At 43.2% G+C, this 18,317-nt stretch overlaps 1 protein-coding gene across 1 annotated transcript in view; it reads right to left on the reverse strand.

The window, feature by feature from the left end:
* SV2B (synaptic vesicle glycoprotein 2B) overlaps nt 1-18,317 on the reverse strand; it is a 242,503-nt gene that overhangs the window by 23,798 nt on the left and 200,388 nt on the right. Inside the window, exons 7-9 of the mRNA XM_070358807.1 lie at nt 15,577-15,687; nt 14,045-14,133; nt 10,272-10,436 (exon numbers count right to left, since the gene is read on the reverse strand). Of these exons, the coding sequence (XP_070214908.1) occupies nt 10,272-10,436; nt 14,045-14,133; nt 15,577-15,687 (365 nt within the window). The remainder of the gene's footprint in view (nt 1-10,271; nt 10,437-14,044; nt 14,134-15,576; nt 15,688-18,317) is intronic.

An 18,317-nucleotide genomic window follows, 5' to 3' on the forward strand; every position in this document is an offset into this window, starting at 1 on the left:
AAAGGGTACTTATGATACAGTCAGGTACAGCATGATATTCGCTTTTCCTTAAGGATAAATAAAAGCTATCCAAGCCAAGACGCAGTGCAAGTGAATTCCAGGCAAAGGGAATAGCATATGCTAAGGCACAGAGGCATGATATATAATGTATACCCTTCAACTGACTTTTTCGTTAAGTGTAAAATTCTCTTTCACATCATTTATATCACCTTTCAGAGAGAAAATAAACAAAGGGTCTATTTTCCCAAAGCTCACACACACGGACCGTCCTACAGTAAGCCTTCCACATACAGTGAAATAAAAGAGAAACTTTTTCAGGAAAGACCCGGAACTCTAATTTCTCACACATTATCTCATATCAGGTCCTAATCTGAGATGAAGCAAAGCAGGAATGAGAAAACTGTCCACGTCAGGGGACTTCCTTGGCAGGCTAAGGCTTTGCCTTCCCTGGTCAGGGATCGAACCCACATGAGGATCATGCGGCCATGGCCAAAAACCCAAAACATAAAACAGAAGCAATATTGTAATAAATTAATAAAGACTTTTAAGATGGTCCACATTAAAAAAAATCTTTAAGAAAAAAAGAAAATCACTTCAGAAAATACATGCTTGGGCTCATTTTGCTTAAAGAATGAAGGAAACAGAGGGTCTTTTGTTTATAACTTCTATGCAACTTCTTAAATTCTCTGTATAACTCTAAATAACTTCTTAAATTCTCCACACATAGGCATCAGGCTTTAACTTCACCTCTGACACCACCTTTCAAAAAATGAAGAATAGAGTTCAACTTTTAGCACTGTCATTAAAAGATTTCAAGCAAGTCTCTTCTCTGCAGGCTTGTATTTTAAAATCATTAAAATAACATTATTGAGGAGATGACTTTTTCCAGCTCTAGTATTTGGTTTTATAAATGAGAGGTATCTTTACTATAAGTAGCCTGGGAAAGAAGAGTAGAGTGGAAATGGCCATCAAATGGTTGAAATACTATTTCATGGAGAAGCAGACGTATATGATGGGAAATACCGGCCCTGCATCTGCCAAACAGACTCTCTAAGGACACGTCCTTGTGCCTCGGGGGATCTGCCAGTAAATCCAACTTACTCTCTCCATCTTCTCTTAAGCTTACGGTCACCTAAGTGCTGAAATCACCACATCTCACCCTGTCTCTTTACACGGATCCTAGAACATTTTTAAAAAGAGGGTATAACTGAAAAGGAGCAAGATACTATGGTCCTTGCCTCCCATGTCCTCAGCCTCCCTTTTGTCTGTGGAAAAACTTTAGCCAAAGAATAAGTTCCATCAGAGAAGTGAAAACATGCAGAAACAAAGGAAAACAGTCAAAGGAGACCAAGTAATAATAGTTTAGCCATTACGCATAGTCAGGGACCCTTAGCTCCTTCTCAAGGACTATTCATAATATTCTGAGCCGTGTCCTGTGAGCTGACAGGACACGGCTCAGAATAGTGTCTGACACCCTCACCAGGTGGAGAAGTTGACGGCATGAAGACCAGACTGTAGCCGTGATATCAGCTGTCAGAATTCTAAGAATCAGCCTCAAAGAAATGGAAACAAACCAATCCTGGAACTGAAGATTAACTGCACTTAAAACGGTCAAGATACCACTGGTCAGACCCCTGATGACCAATTTCAAGGTGACTGTTGGCTGACTGTACTGTTTCTCCATATAGCCCCCTTCCTCCGTCTGTAAAAGCTCTTGCCCTCTGATTGTCAGTGGGGGCAGCTTGGCCTTCAGACAGATGTCCACCTCCTCCCCTTGCCCCAACACTGAGTTGCCGGCATCCAAAAGAAAGCAAACTTTGCTTTCCGCCAACCTGGCCTCTGTATTGGCTTTTGAGCAGTGAGCAGCCAGACCCCACTTTTGGTTACATAACCTTGGTGTGTGTGTGTGTGTGTGTGTGTGTTAGTTGCTCAGACGTGTCCCACTCTTTGCGATCTCATGGACTGTAGCCCACCAGGCTCCTCTGTCCATGGAATTCTCCAGGCAAGAATACTGGAGTGGGTAGCCATTCCCTACTCCAGGGGATCTTTCAGACCCAGGGATCGAACCCAGGTCTCCTGCATTGGTGGCAGATTCTTTATGGTCTGAGCCACCATGGCTCAGCTACATAACACCACATAACCTTGATACCAAAGATCAATAAGAACAGTATAAGGAAAATATACACCAATCCTATTTAAATGCAAAAATCCTAAATAGAACATAAGTGGTTCTGTGTGTGTGTGTGCACGTGTGTGTGTGCACACATGCATGCTCAGTCGTGTCCAACTCTGCGACCCCAGGGACTGTAGCCTGCCAGGGCTCCTCTGTCCGTGAGATTTTCCAGGCAAGAATTCTGGGGTGGATTGCCATTTCTTACTCCAGGCGATCTCCCAGACCCAGGGATCAAACCCACGTCTCTTTCATCCCCTGTGCTGGCAGGCAGAGCCTTTACAACTAGTGCCATCTGGACGTTAGGCACCATGCAGACTATTTCCACTGTGCTCTGCTTATTTATCCATACTTCCCTCTCCCCTAACCTCTGGCAACCACTGATTTGCATAGTTTTGCCTTTTTCGGAATGACATACAGCTGAAATCATAAGGATGCAGCCTTTTTAGCGAGGTTTCTTTCACTTAGGAACATGCATTTAGGTTCTCAAGGCCTTTGTATGACTTGATCCCTTACTTCTTTGGCACTAAATAATATTCCAGGGCCAGTATGTACCACAGTTGATTTATCCATTCACCTGCTCAAGGACATCTTGGATCATTGCTAGATAATAGGGTAGTTCCGGCAGATGGTATATGGGACATCCCTGTGGCTCCCTCTCAATTTCACTGTGAACCTAAACAGCTCTGAAAATAATCTTAACAGAATAATAAGTTGAAACCCAATCTGAAATATTTGCACAATTTTTTGTAGAAAATAAAAAATAAAGGACATGTGTGTTGCCTCCACATTTTGACAGTTATGAACAAAACAGCTATAAACATCTAAACAACACAAAAAAGAATATTAGTAAATCAAATTTGTCGATGTATTGCTACTTTAAAAAAATCACATGGAATGATCAAGATATATCCCAGGAATTAAGTACAGTTGAATATCCAGAAACAATATTACTTTAATCTATCATATTAATAGGTCCAAGGAGAAAGCCATATGATTGTCATAATAGATGCAGAAAAGCATGTGACAGATTCAATATGCTTTCATGATAAACACCCTCAGCATACCTAAAAGAGAATTTCCTCAACTTTATAAAGAAGACCAATCAAAAACATAGCAAGTATCATACTTCAAAGGAAGACACCCAAATTACCCCCACTGAAGTCAGGATACCCATTAGCACTGACATTATAATCAACACAATACTGTACATCAACTACACCTCAATTAAAAATATTTACAATAAAAGAAGTAAATGGCCTAAAAATAACAACAAAAAAAACTAATTGCAAAATTTATAGTATGAAAATTATACATTCACATCTATAACAAAGAGAAGACTAACACAAGAGAAGACTCTACACATGGACATCACCAGATGGTCAACACTGAAATCAGATTGATTATATTCTTTGCAGCCAAAGATGGAGAAGCTCTATACAGTGAGCAAAAGCAAGACCAGGAGCTGACTGTGGCTCAGACCATGAACTCCTTATTGCCAAATTCAGACTAAAATTGAAGAAAGTAAGGAAAACCACTAGACCATTCAGGTATGACCTAAATCAAATCCCTTATGATTATACAGTGGAAGTGAGAAATAGATTTAAGGGCCTAGATCTGATAGATAGAGTGCCTGATGAACTATGGAATGAGGTTCGTGACATTGTACAGGACACAGGGATCAAGACCATCCCCATGGAAAAGAAATGCAAAAAAGCAAAATGGCTGTCTGGGGAGGCCTTACAAATAGCTGTGAAAAGAAGAGAAGCGAAAAGTAAAGGAGAAAAGGAAAGATATAAACATCTGAATACAGAGTTCCAAAGAATAGCAAGAAGAGATAAGAAAGCCTTCTTCAGTGATCAATGCAAAGAAGTAGAGGAAAACAACAGAATGGGAAAGACTAGGGATCTCTTAAAGAAAATCAGAGATACCAAAGGAACATTTCATGCAAAGATGAGCTCGATAAAGGACAGAAATGGTATGGACCTAACAGAAGCAGAAGATATTAAGAAGAGATGGCAAGAATACACAGAAGAACTGTACAAAAAAGATCTTCACGACCCAGATAATCACAATGGTATGATCACTGAACTAGAGCCAGACATCCTGGAATGTGAAGTCAAGTGGGCCTTAGAAAGCATCACTACAAACAAAGCTAGTGGAGATGATGGAATTCCAGTTGAGCTATTCCAAATCCTGAAAGATGATGCTATGAAAGTGCTGCACTCAATATGCCAGCAAATTTGGAAAACTCAGCAGTGGCCACAGGACTGGAAAAGGTCCGTTTTCATTCCAATCCCAAAGAAAGGCAATGCCAAAGAATGCTCAAACTACCACACAATTGCACGCATCTCACACGCTAGTAAAGTAATGCTCAAAATTCTCCAAGCCAGGCTTCAGCAATATGTGAACTGTGAACTTCCTGATGTTCAAGCTGGTTTTAGAAAAGGCAGAGGAACCAGAGATCAAATTGCCAACATCTGCTGGATCATCAAAAAAGTGAGAGAGTTCCAGAAAAGCATCTATTTCTGCTTTATTGACTATGCCAAAGCCTTTGACTGTGTGGATCACAATAAACTGTGGAAAATTCTGAAAGAAATGGGAATACCAGACCACCTGACCTGCCTCTTGAGAAATCTGTATGCAGATCAGGAAGCAACAGTTAGAACTGGACATGGAACAACAGGCTGGTTCCAAATAGGAAAAGGAGTTCGTCAAGGCTGTATATTGTTTATTTAACTTATATGCAGAGTACATCATGAAAAACGCTGGACTGGAAGAAACACAAGCTGGAATCAAGATTGCCGGGAGAAATATCAATAACCTCAGATATGCAGATGACACCACCCTTATGGCAGAAAGTGAAGAGGAACTAAAAAGCCTCTTGATGAAAGTGAAAGTGGAGAGTGAAAAAGTTGGCTTAAAGCTCAACATTCAGAAAACGAAGATCATGGCATCCAGTCCCAGCACTTCATGGGAAATAGATGGGGAAACAGTGGAAACAGTGTCAGACTTTATTTTTCTGGGCTCCAAAATCACTGCAGATGGTGACTGCAGCCATGAAATTAAAAGACGCTTATTGCTTGGAAGGAAAGTTATGACCAACCTAGATGGCATATTCAAAAGCAGAGACATTAGTTTGCCAACAAAGGTTCGTCTAGTCAAGGCTATGTTTTTTCCAGTGGTCATGTATGGATGTGAGAGTTGGACTGTGAAGAAGGCTGAGCGCCGAAGAATTGATGTGTTTGAACTGTGGTGTTGGAGAAGACTCTTGAGAGTCCCTTGGACTGCAAGGAGATCCAACCAGTCCATTTTGAAGGAGATAAGCCCTGGGATTTCTTTGGAAGGAATGATGCTAAAGCTGAAACTCCAGTACTTTGGCCACCTCATGCGAAGAGTTGACTCATTGGAAAAGACTCTGATGCTGGGAGGGATTAGGGGCAAGAGGAGAAGGGGACGACAGAGGATGAGATGGCTGGATGGCATCACCGAGTTGATGGACGTGAGTCTCAGTGAACTCCAGGAGTTGGTGATGGACAGGGAGGCCTGGAGTGCTGCGATTCTTGGGGTGGCAAAGAGTCAGACACGACTGAGCGACTGATCTGATCTGATCTGATCTATAACAAAGCGTGGTATTTACCTAAAATTTAAAGCACACAAAAGAATGCTGTACAGTGTTTACAGATACATAAATATATGGGAAAGTATAAAAACACACATGCGTGTAAAACACTGAATTTATGACCGTGGTGATCATTACTCCTTGGGAGGAAGAAAAACAACATTAAAAAGAGCAACCGAGTGAGTGATGTTTAATCTATATTAAAATCTGAAGTCAGTGTGAAAGTCGCTCAGTCGTGTCTAACTCTTTGTGAACCCATGGACTATACAGTACACAGAATTCTCCAGACCAGAATACAGGAGCAGGTAGCTTTTCCCTTCTCCAGGAGATCTTCCCAACCCAGGGATTGAATCCAGGTCTCCCACATTACAGATGGAATCTTTACCAGCTGAGCCACAAAGGAAGCCCACTGGAGTGGGTAGCCTATCCCTTCTCTAGGGCATCTTCCCAACCCAGGGATTGAACCCAGGTCTTCCGCATTGCAGGCGGATTCTTTACCAGCTGAGCCACCAGGGAAGCCCGAAGTCAGTGCATCACAGTTTATGATTTTACAAAGCTAATAAATAGGGTTGCTCTGAATAGGGTTGTTGTGTTATTCTCTACTCTTTGTATATTTGATATATTTCATGATGTAATAAAAAAGAAAAGAAAGGAGACAAAACAATTGTTATTGGCAGATGACAGGGCTGTTAGAGCTAATAAAAGAGCTCAGCTCAAACATCCCCAGATCAATAGGATTTCTGTTGATCTGCAATAATAACCTGGGTAAAGGTCTGATGGAAAAACAGCCACCCCATTTTTAGTAGCTATTTAATTGTAAATGGGCTTCCCACGCAGTTCAGTGGGTAAAAATCCGCCTGCAATGCAGGAGATGCAGGTTTGATTCCTGGAGAGGGAAGATCCCCTGGAGGAGGCCATGGCAACCCACTCCAGTATCCTTGCCTGAGGAATCCCATTGGACAGAAAAGCCTGGAGGGCTACAGTCCATGGGGTCACACAGAATTGGACATGACTGAAGCAATGGACTACGCATGCATGCACAGTTGTAAAATATTCAGGAAGAAGCTCTATAAGAACTATGCACAACCTAGATTAAATTTCTAAATTATGCTGGGGGTATTTTAGTAGTGGGCTTCCCTGTTGGCTCTGTGGTAAAGAAGACATGGGTTTGATCCCTGGGTCAGGAAGATGCCTTGGAGAAGGAAATCACAACACACCCAGTATTGCTGTGGGGGAAATGCCATGGACAGAGGAGCCTGGCGGGCTACAGTTCATGGGGTTGCAAAAGAGTCAGACACGACTTAGCAACTAAACAACAACAATAATTTCAGCAACCCTGAAGCATGATGGACATTTTATCTCAATATTATGACTTTCTGATGTGCAATCAGAGGCTTACACAGGTCATAGAGGGTTCAGTTAGTCACTGACCCATCAAGGCTTGGAACCTAGATCCCCAAGTCTTGGCTACTTCCTCAGACCTGAAGCCAGAAGGTACGTTTAACACATTTCCCACCCTTGGCAGCTTCATGGGGCGTTATTGCCCTGAAACACAGCCACTGCAGATGAAGAAAATTTTTACTGATGCCTCACTAAAAATAGCTTTTAACTGTGTGGGTAGCATGTCACTATGATGCGTGAAATCAACCTTCTCTCTTCTAGATTGACTTTCTTTCTCTTTGCTCTCCCTGCTAAAAGTAATCTTCCTCATGTGTGGTAGCTAATAAAGTAAATAATTTTACCTAGAATTTTAATCAGCAAAGTGTGGCTAAAGTCAAATGAGGACTACTGGTAAGAGTGGGGACAATGCTAACGAATGTGAAGAATTTAACTTGTCAAGACTCAAGATTCCCACAGGTGAGGTGTTTTCTGGTTTGTGACCAGCAGATGGCAGCATAACTCAAGAAAAACAAACAAACCCACGTTCAATTCCTTAGTTTCAAAGGTTCCTAATCTTTTTTGAATTGTGGTGCTGGAGAAGACTCTTGAGAGTCCCTTGAACAGCAATGAAATCAAACCAGTCAATCCTTAAAGGAAATCAATCCTGAATATTCATTGGAAGGACTGATGCTGAAACTGAAGCTCCTTGGCCACCTGATGCAAAGAGCTGACTCACCGGAAAAGACCCTGATGCTGGGAAAGATTGAAGGTGGGAGGAGAAGGGGATGACAGAGGATGAGATGGTTAAATGGTCTCACGGACTTGATGGACATGAGTTTGAGCCAACTCCAAAAGATCGTGAAGGACAGAGAAGCCTGGTGTGCTGCAGTTCACAGGGTCACAAAGAGTCAGACACGACTTAGTGACTGAACAACAACATATGATATTATCTACGAAATAATCAGCCTTGTTATCATGGTCATCACCATCGCCATTATAGTAACACCACAATAGAGTGTCACTGAACAGAGGCAATTTCACAGATAAAGTCTCTTTTAATGAATTTGTCTCTGCATGGAATAACATCATATCAGAGGGACATCTAGCCATCTATAACATCCCTTACTTTTCAACACTTCCAAAGCATTCTAATAAAGAAGGGCAACATTTCTTCTTCTTTTTTTTGGCGGTGTGGGGGGCGTCGCTGTGCTGGGTCTTCCTGCAAATCACAGGCTTTTTTTTTTTTTTTTTCCTCTAGTGCTTAATTGCCTCAGGACATGTGGGATCTTACTTCCTGGAGCAGGGATCAAACCTGAGTCCCCTGCATTGGAAGGAGGATTCTTAACTGCTGGATCACCAGGGAAGTCCCAAGAAGGGCAACATCTCTTCCTTGGCAATGCCAATGCAAGATCTCTGTGTTTACACTGAAGAGCCCTGACAGTGAGAAATCCCAGCGGGGATTACCATCCACCACCAACCATCAGCCTGGGAACTGCCATCCTTGGAGTGGCCACTCTCAGCAGATTCCAGTGACCCAAGTGTCCCCAGCGAAGGCATGTGCACACGTGGGCGTGTAAACGTGGAGATGTTTGTGACTGAGCCTCGGCATTTTAAAACATCATCTGAAAATCTGAATTCCATGTCTACTGATAGTCACGCCTAACTTTCCTTCCTCAAAGGCCTTATATTTATAGAAATAACATTCCTCTTTTCAAGTCACACTTTCTTTCTCATTCTAAATAACAGAGAACATTTGCTAAGGTCTGGCCAGTAACATACGGACTAGATGGCCCAAGGCCCCCGCCTTGGACTTCATCCAGACTCGTACCTCTTTCCCACAGCAGCTAAGAGTCAATGGGCACAGCCACTTGGACACATAGCTGGGTGCGGGCTGGAAAAGTAGAACTGGCATTGGAGGAGAGAATCCCTGGTGAGAATTCTTGCACAGGTGCATGAATGAGGGGCAGCATCTATCACCGACACTGAACTGCCTGGGCTGTGGGGTTTCTGGTGTAGCCCTCCCCTGACCCAGTGAGCTTGCTAAGGATAATTCAAGACGGCTAACAGCAGAGGTGGAGATGCTCAGCTTAGCAGATCACGTGGCTTGGAGGGAACTTTGTGCTGTCCTGACCCATCTGGGGCCATTGGAGGCAACCTCAAGGAGGCATTCTTAAAGCCCAGAGGTCTGGACTATCCATCTCAGTGTTCCAGGAGTAGAAAGAGGAGGGGTCAAACAGACTGAAGACAAGGTCTGTCTGCGAGCTTGCTGTTGTGTCCAACTCTTTGCAACCCTATGGACTATGTAGCCTGCCAGGCTCCTCTGTCTATGGGATTCTCCAGGCAAGAATACTGGAGTGGGTTGCCATTTCCTTCTCCAGGGGATCTTCCTGACCCAGGGATCACCCGTCTCTCCTGTGTCTCCTGCACTGCAGATGGATTCTTTACCACTGAGCCACCAGGGAAGCCCTGAAGAGGATATGGGCAAGACTTTTTTAACACTGCTCTAATTTTTTTTTCCCCAAAGGACAACAACACTCTTGATGGCAAAGGGCCATGCCGATAGACACTTGGAGGTAGGATCTTCCTGACCCAGGGATCAGACCCACATCTCCTGCATTCCAGGAGGATTCTTTACCCACTGAGCCGTCGGGGAAGCCAATAATAGGTGAAAGAATATCATAAAATAGAGTTATATTAGCCTTGGGCTTGCTGCTGAAGAAGCATCCAGAATCAAAGAAAAAGCTCACCAATCAGGCTGTGAGTTGGTGCCGGACCTCTGGGCACTCCCTCCCGGCAGGCATCATTGAGGGGCTCTCTGTGCATCACCAATAAACGTGTGAGGTCTCAGACAAGACAGCCTGGTTGACCCTCCTTGATCAATCAACCCTAGCCAGGATGATGGGGGACCACACAGTATAGACAGGGCCACCAGGGGGCACTGTCGAGTCTCTGGCAGCCTAGGCAAAGTGTGATATTCTATCAGTCTCAGAGCTCAATCCCCACCATATTGAATTCTTATCTGGCCAATGCCTCCCTCCCCAAGACAGTACCCACACACACTCCTCTCGATCTAAGGAAAGTCCATGGTCCTGCACTTACTTGTCATTCACAAGTTTCCCGTGTTGGTGAATCTGATTTTCCATTGTGAAGTTGATTGTGACACCGTACACGTGCTCGTCGTGAAACACCTTCATTTTGGACTTGTACGCTTCATCTTGAAAATACCGGATCATGTCAGGGAACCAAACTGTCAGTCCATAGTAACTGTAATGGAGAAGAAAGAATATTGGAGCAGCAACACCATCAGAGTCTGCATTTCTGATATGATGTAAATCAAGCCCATTTTAAATGAGTCCATATGGTTCATTAGAAAATACAACTTATATAAGTAGACCTAATGGAAAAAAGTCACAATAGTCTCTACAGATGCCAAAAAGGCACTTGATAAAAAACAACATGCGTTCTTGATTAAAACAGCAATAGATTAGAAATTCATGTGTGCTTCCTTAGCATGGAAAAATACATATAGTGCTGGTGGTTTAGTTGCTAAGTTGTGTCTGACTCTTGCGACTCCATGGACTTAGCCCACCAGGCTCCTCTGTCCTGGGATTGCCCAGGCAAGAATACTGGAGTGGATTGCCATACCCTCCTCCAGGGGATCTTCCTGACCCAGGGATCAAACCCAGGTCTCCAGCCTTGCAGGCAGATTCTTTACTGACTGAGCCACCAGGGAAGCCCAAAATATACATAAATATATCCCAACTCAAAAGGAAGGATCTTCTGATGGGGAGAACACTGTGGCCACTCCCACTAACATAAGAAATAAAACCAGGATACCCATATCCTCACTACTATTTAACACCATGTTGTAGTGTTAGCTAACTCAGTTAATTAAGTTAGTCTTAACTAACTCAGCTACATAAGAAAAAACATAGGAATATAAAGTTACAAAGCAAGCAGTAAAACTATATTTGCAGATGGCATTTTATACCTAAAACCTCAAGATCACCAACTCTAAAAGATGGCCATGAAACACAAAAATCATGCTCCATCCCACTCATAACCCGAAAAGTGAAAATTAAAACCACACTGTGTTACCATTCTCGCCCACCAGACTCAAAACCTTGAAGTTTGCAAAAACTCTGCTGGTGAGGCTGCAGGTAAGCAGGTGCTCTTATGCATTGCTGGGAAGAGGACGGCATTTTGCAATACCATCTTCAGGTGAATTGGTCAGTGCCTACAACAATTACTGATGGATTTATCGCCTTTTGACTCCATAATTCTATTTCTAGGAATCTATTCCACTGATTAACTTGTCCAATACAAAGGAGCCCACAAAGAGTGACTCACTGTGGCCCTGTTTGCAACAACAAATGTCTGAAAACTTCCTAACAATCTGGGAACAGGGTCCTGGTTGAATAAAGTGTAGAGTTGTACTGTGGAGAGCTATGCACACATTCTATGCTACTGTAAAAAAAGAATGTAAATCTCTATCTAGCGGTATGAGAGAGCTCCAGAATATATTGTTGAATGCAAAAAGGAAATGCAAAACTGCTTTCTTGCAGTTCCTTCTCATAAGAAAACAATAAAGAAATTTGTAAATATACATACATTTGCTTAAATTTACAAAAAGAAATACTAGAATGATAAATAGAAAAATAAAAGATAATTACATAGAGGACGCAGAAGAGAGTAAATAGAGGGGGAAGGAAGCGAGACCAGATCTCTCTGAGGTTCCAACACTGGAAAGCCATTACCTACTTGACAAAATTAAATTAGACATAAGGAAATCTGTTAAAACTTTCAGTGAATTGGATCCAAGGGTCTACCATTCTAGCTTCTGAAATGTTCTGTGTTCTCGTCTAGCTTAGATGGGACAGGTGGACATGAGCAGTCTGCTTCTACATTTATCTGTTTGGTAAAGAGACTGTTTGGGCTCCATCAATATCTATTGGAAGACACTTGGTTAGATATTGGAAAAGGCAGGTCTTCACACATTCCTCCCATAATCCAAGAGGTCATTAAAGCCAATTGAATTCCTTGGGTTGAGGGGAATGAGTCTTTGGCCATGGGCGGTGGTGAACAAAATAACTTCATAGATGAAAGTTTAAAATCTCACCAAAAGATTTTAGTTGATAATAGCAATTTATTGAGCACTTACTGATGTGCCAGAAACAACTGCACTTTATCCATACAATGAAACAGCCTCTTAACACTATAAATGGGCCCCAAAACTGGCACGGAAAGAAGGGTCATGTTATCTGGAGGTGAATAAAATGACTAGGGTGAGAGACTACTATTTAAGAGAGGAGCCAGCTAATCATCGATCACATTATATTTCATTTACTTTATTGCTGTGGATATTATTGCAAAGGTTCTCTGTTTTCTGCATTTAATATTCACAAGGACACAGACAGCTGCTGACCCAACATTCATTCCCTGCTTCTTCCTTGGGAACAGGAAGTTGATTTTGTTTGGGTGTCAGTGCTCAGGAAAGCTAACGGTATCATCAGCTGAGAGGCAAATCTTGATTAGTCTGAAGTCATCGGGAAATCACATCCCGATCACCAGTGGCTAGTTTAGCCCTAAAGCATGTGACACACACATTTGGCTAATATAATGTCGGGGTGGGGAGTCTGCTGGCAGCTTCAGAGAAAGTTTTGAAGTGAAAGTGTTAGTCGCTCAGTCATGTCGGACTCTTTATGACCCTATGGACTGTAGCCTGCCAGGCTACTCTCTCCATGGGATTCTCCAGGCAAGAATACTGGAGTGGGTTGCCATTTCCTTCTCCAGGGGACCTTCCCGACCTGGGGATCGAACCCCAGGTCTCTTGCATTGCAGGCAAATTCTTTAACATATGAGCCACCAGAGAAGATGAGAAAGGTTTCCTTGATGTTAAAAAGTGGAGCTCAGGGACTTCCCTGTTGGTCTAGTGGCTAAGACTCCACATCCTCCCAAGGCAGGGGTCCAGGTCAGGTAACTAGATACCACACATCATAACTAAGACTTTCCAAGCCTCATCTAAAATAATAATAATAATAATCCCCCATGCAGCAACTAAAGATTCTGCATGCTATAATGAAGATCAAAGATTCCACATGCAGTAACCAAGACCCAGCAGAACCAAGTAAAAAGAAAATTATTTTTAAAAAGTCAATCTCAGAGAAAGGCAGCCTCTTCCTTGTTGGGACACTTTTCCATGTCCGAGAATGCCAAGAGCAGTTGCAGACATCTTGCTGGCAGATGAGAACTAGCCTGAGGCTGAATCCCCACCTGGAGGCTGCCTCTCCATGGAATTCTTATTACAAAGGATCAGAAATTTCCTTGTTGTAGAAGCCACTAGAGTGGGTTGCCTGTCATAGCCAAAAGCATCCAATCTGACACAGACTCTATATGAGTTAGAACCAATGGTAACCCTCAATGTACAGATGAGGCATGGGAAGCACAAGAAAATTAATGAACTTTTTGTTCAGTTGCTAAGTTGGGTCTGACTCTTTGCAGCCCCATGGACTGCAGCACACCAGGCCTCCCTGTCCATCACCAACTCCCGGAGCTTGCTCAAACTCGTGTCCATCGAGTCGGTAATGCCATCCAACCATCTCGTCCTCTGTCATCCCCTTCTCCTCCTGCCTTCAATCTTTCCCAGCATCAGGGTCTTTTCCAATGAGTCAGCTCTTCGCATCAGGTGGCCAAAGTGTTGGAGCTTCAGCATCTGTCCTTCTAATGAATATTCAGGGTTGATTTCCTTTAGGACTGACTGGTTTGATCTCCCTGCTGTCCAAGGGATTCTCAAGAGTCTTCTCCAGCACTACACTGTCTACGTTTGTCATAGCTTTTTATTAATTAATGAACTTAAGGAAGACAGAACTTACCTTAAAGCCATGGTAAACCAGACCACGGCCAGAATCAGCGTGTTCATCCTGTAGGGCCCCATCACACAGTACAGAGCGTTTTCCCAGACCTATAACCCACAGCAGAGATGGGTGGTTAGAGGCAGAAACTTGTGACTTGGAAGAACTCCTTTTTAAGATTCTCTACTAAATTGCCTAGGAACCCATGGAGAGAACAGGCAGTAATGTCTTCCAGAGGCAGCAATTCTGCTCAAGGAACAAGAAACCCTCTTCTGTTCTTATTAGCTGGTGTCATGCTCTAACAGTCCTGCAGCATCCACGAACACAATGATGCATGTGACCAAAAGCACAGTGAGTGGGGATGTCAGGGTGCTGAATAGCCTTGAGCTCTTCTCCCCGCCAATGGGAATGGATGCTATTTCAAACACTGAACCACCCTCCACCAAGAAGGTTATCCAGGCTCAGCTGACTCTGGCCGTTGACTACCTGAGTGTTTGACAGTTGGCTTGTCTCACAGGACCACTTCTCTGGAGAAATGGCCTTGCCCTTCATAAATATTTTCTCAGAGATCACTTAAAGGGGTCCTTTCTTTCACTCCCTCCCTCCTTCCTACAGTTTATTTAAAGAGAAAGTGCCATTGGAGTGGCATATCAGCAAGAATTTTCACCTGGTCTAAGACTCCCAGCACTGTGGGACAAAAATTGATCCTGAAATGTCTCCCAAATATGGATTGAATTTTGGGCCAAGAGGAGGAACTGATAAGTGGATTGCTGCCTGTCATACTGGTAAACAGAGGATGTCACCTTCATCAGTGACTTCAGCCATCACCAGAAGGCGAGCTGGTGAACCCTGAGGGAACTCAGAAGGGAAAACAATACCTGCCTTTTAGCAGCCACCAGACTGCAGCCTCTCCCCATGGTGAGCCCTGAGGAAACTCAGGATATGAAAACACAGGAAGGACATTCCCCAGATAGCTGAGGTGCATATAAAAGGAATAATTTCAGTGAGCCCAGACTTTTGCATCTTCCCAGGCATGGAAAAACACTAAATTCTTTAACGTGACATATCTAGTTTCCTTTCATTAACAATAAACTTTTGATGGTCAGACTACCTGCCCTTTGTTGCAAAACTCCTATATATCTGGCTTCCACCATCCTCGCCTCCTTGGATAGTTCTCTCAGAGTTACTTGAGCTGCTACCTCCTGGGCTTGAAGTCCTAAAAATTCCCACTGAATAAAACATAACTCTCAGACCAAAAGAAGAAGAAGAAGGTGCTAGAAAAAACGATGCTTTCTCAGACTAGACATTGTGTCTACATTCAAAATCTCTGCCTTTGGAAAGAAGAGCAAAGAAAAGAAACTAAGGATTAGACACTTTGTGGTTTAGGGCTCACAGAAGTTGGAGGTCGGTGTGGGCTAGGACCCAGCTGTTGCTTCCTGCCCATCACTGTGCCCTGGGTTGACAGGCGTGTTCAGAATCGCTATTCCTCATCCACTGTCATTACAACTCACCACAGAGCCTCCCTCTCACCCACCCCAGGTCTCCAAACATACCTGCTTGAAAGTGGTCTTGAATCTGACCAACCAGCGTTGATACCAAGTTCCTGTTGAACTCTGGATCTCAATGAACTCATCCATTTGCTTGGGAGTTTTAATGTTGGAAACCTGTGAAGCAAAGACGGGCTAGAGAATCTCAACCTTACGTTGACTTTTCAATTTTTAGTTGACTGTAACTGACTTTATTAACTTCCTTAGGGCTAGAGGAGCTTTTGGTGACCCTCTAGTTCAGTAATTCTTAACCAAAATTATACACAGCATCTCTTAGCGATCTTTCTCAGGTAGATATGTCCCACTGCAGACAAATGATTCAGAGTTTTTTTCACTCAGTTATGGCTTTGGGAAATACACTGAGGTCCTGTCTATATATTACTTGCCCATAATAGAGTTGACTGCACCTTAAAATTCACAAGTCTATCCTTAATGGGCATTAACATCAGAGAAGTCTAGAGCCTGCATAGACAACAGTGTGTGTGTGTGTGTGTGTGTGTGTGTGTGTGTGTGTGTGTGTGTGTTCGGAGAGAAAGCTTGCTCTGGAAGACTTTTTTAATTATTTTTTTTTTTGTCTGTGCTGGGTCTTTGTTGCTGCACGGGCTTTCTCTAGCTGTGGCAGGTCAGGGCTACTCCCTGGTTGCGGTCTGTGGGTCTCTCATTGTGGTGGCTTCTATTGTTGTGGAGCACAGACTCTAGAGCATGAGGCTTCAGTAGTTGCAGCTTCTGGACTCTAAAGCACAGGCTCAATAGTGTGGCACATGGCCTTAGCTGCTCCACAATATGTGGGATCTTCTTGGATCAGGGATCAAACCCGTGTCTCCTGCATTGGCAGGTGGATTCCTTGCCACTGAGCCACCAGGGAAGCCCTGTGTAAGACATTTTTTAAACACAGCAGAATAAAAGACATTAAGTCCTCCTTCTGCACAGCAAAAGAAATCACCAACAAAATGAAAAGACAACCTACTGAATGGGAGAAAATATTTGAAAATCATAAATTTGACAAGGGACTAATATTCAAAATATATCAAGAACCCATGCAACTCCCAGCAAAAAAAAAAAAAAATCCAATTTAAAAATGGACAGAGGATCTGAATAGACAGTTCTCCAAAGAAGACATAGAGATGGCCAATAGGCAGGTGAAAAAAATGCTAAGCATCACTAATCATCAGGGAAATGCAAACTAAAACCACACTGAGATATCACCTCATACCTGCTAAAATAGTTATTACCAAAAAGACAAAAAATAACACGTGTCCATTAAGATGTGGGGAAAAGGATACCCTTCTGCATTGTTGGTGGGGATGTAAACTGCTGAGGCTACTATGCGAAATAGTATGGAGGTTCCCTCCAAAATTAAAAATAGAACGACCATATGATCTATGAATTCCACTTCTGGATGTTTATCTGAAGGAAATGGAAACACTAAATCAAAAAGATATCAGTACTCCCATCTTCACTGCAGTATTATTATAAAGGTGAAGATATGGAAACAACCCAAGTGGCCATTGATAAGTGAAAGGATAAAGATGTGACACACACACACACACACACAGGAATACTAACCAACCATAAAATAGGAAATCTTGCCATTTGCAACAACATGGGTGGGCCTTGAGGACATCATGGCAAGTGAAATAAATCAGATGGAGAAAGACAAGTACTGCGTGATCCCACTTATATTTGGGGAATCAACCAAACCAAACAAAAACAGAAAACCAAACTCATAGATACAAGAACAGATCGGTGGTTTCCAGAGGGGAGGGGTGTGGGAGGGTTGGACAAAACAGGAGAAAGGGATCGAAAGGTACAAACTTGCAGCTATAAAATAAGTCCTGGGATGTAATGTAGAGCATGGTGAAAACAGTTCAGTTCAGTCGCTCAGTCGTGTCCGACTCTGTGACCCCAGGGACTGCAGCACACCAGGCCTCCCTGTCCATCACCAACTCCTGGAGTTTATTCAAACTCATGTCCATTAAGTCAGTGATGCCATCCAACCATCTCATCCTCTGTTGCCCCCTTCTCCTCCCCATCTCAATCTTTCCCAGCATCAGGGTCTTTTCCAATGAGTCAGTTCTTTGCATCAGGTGGCCAAAGTATAGGAGTTTTAGCTTCAGCATCAGTCCTTCCAATGAATGCTGCTGCTGCTGCTGCTAAGTCGCTTCAGTCGTGTCTGACTCTGTGCGACCCCACAGACAGCAGCCCACCAGGCTCCCCCGTCCCTGGGATTCTCCAGGCAAGAACACTGGAATGGGTTGCCATTTCCTTCTCCAATGCATGAAAGTGAAAAGTGAAAGTGAAGTCGCTCAGTCGTATCTGACTCTGAGCGACCCCATGGACTGCAGCCTACCAGGCTCCACCATCCATGGGATTTTCCAGGCAAGCGTACTGGAATGGGGTGCCATCGCCTTCTCCAGTGAATATTCAGGACTGATTTCCTTTAGGATGGACTGGTTTGATAATAGTTAATAATATTCTATATTCATTACTTGAAAGTTGCTAAGAAAGTAAATCTTGAGTCCTCAACACAAGAAAAAACATTTTGTAACTGTGTGGTGACAGATGGTAAGGAGACTTATTGTGGTGATCATTTTGCAATGTATACAAACATCGAATCATTATACAGAACTCCTGAAACTAATACAATGTTACATGCCAATTATACCTCAATTTTTTTTTAAAGGGACTTCTCTGGTGGCTCAGATGGTAAAGCGTGCCTACAATGTGGGAGGCCTGGGTTCCATCCC

Source organism: Bos mutus, chromosome 21 (genome assembly GCF_027580195.1).
Source record: "Bos mutus isolate GX-2022 chromosome 21, NWIPB_WYAK_1.1, whole genome shotgun sequence".
NCBI classification, from domain to species: Eukaryota; Metazoa; Chordata; class Mammalia; order Artiodactyla; family Bovidae; genus Bos; species Bos mutus.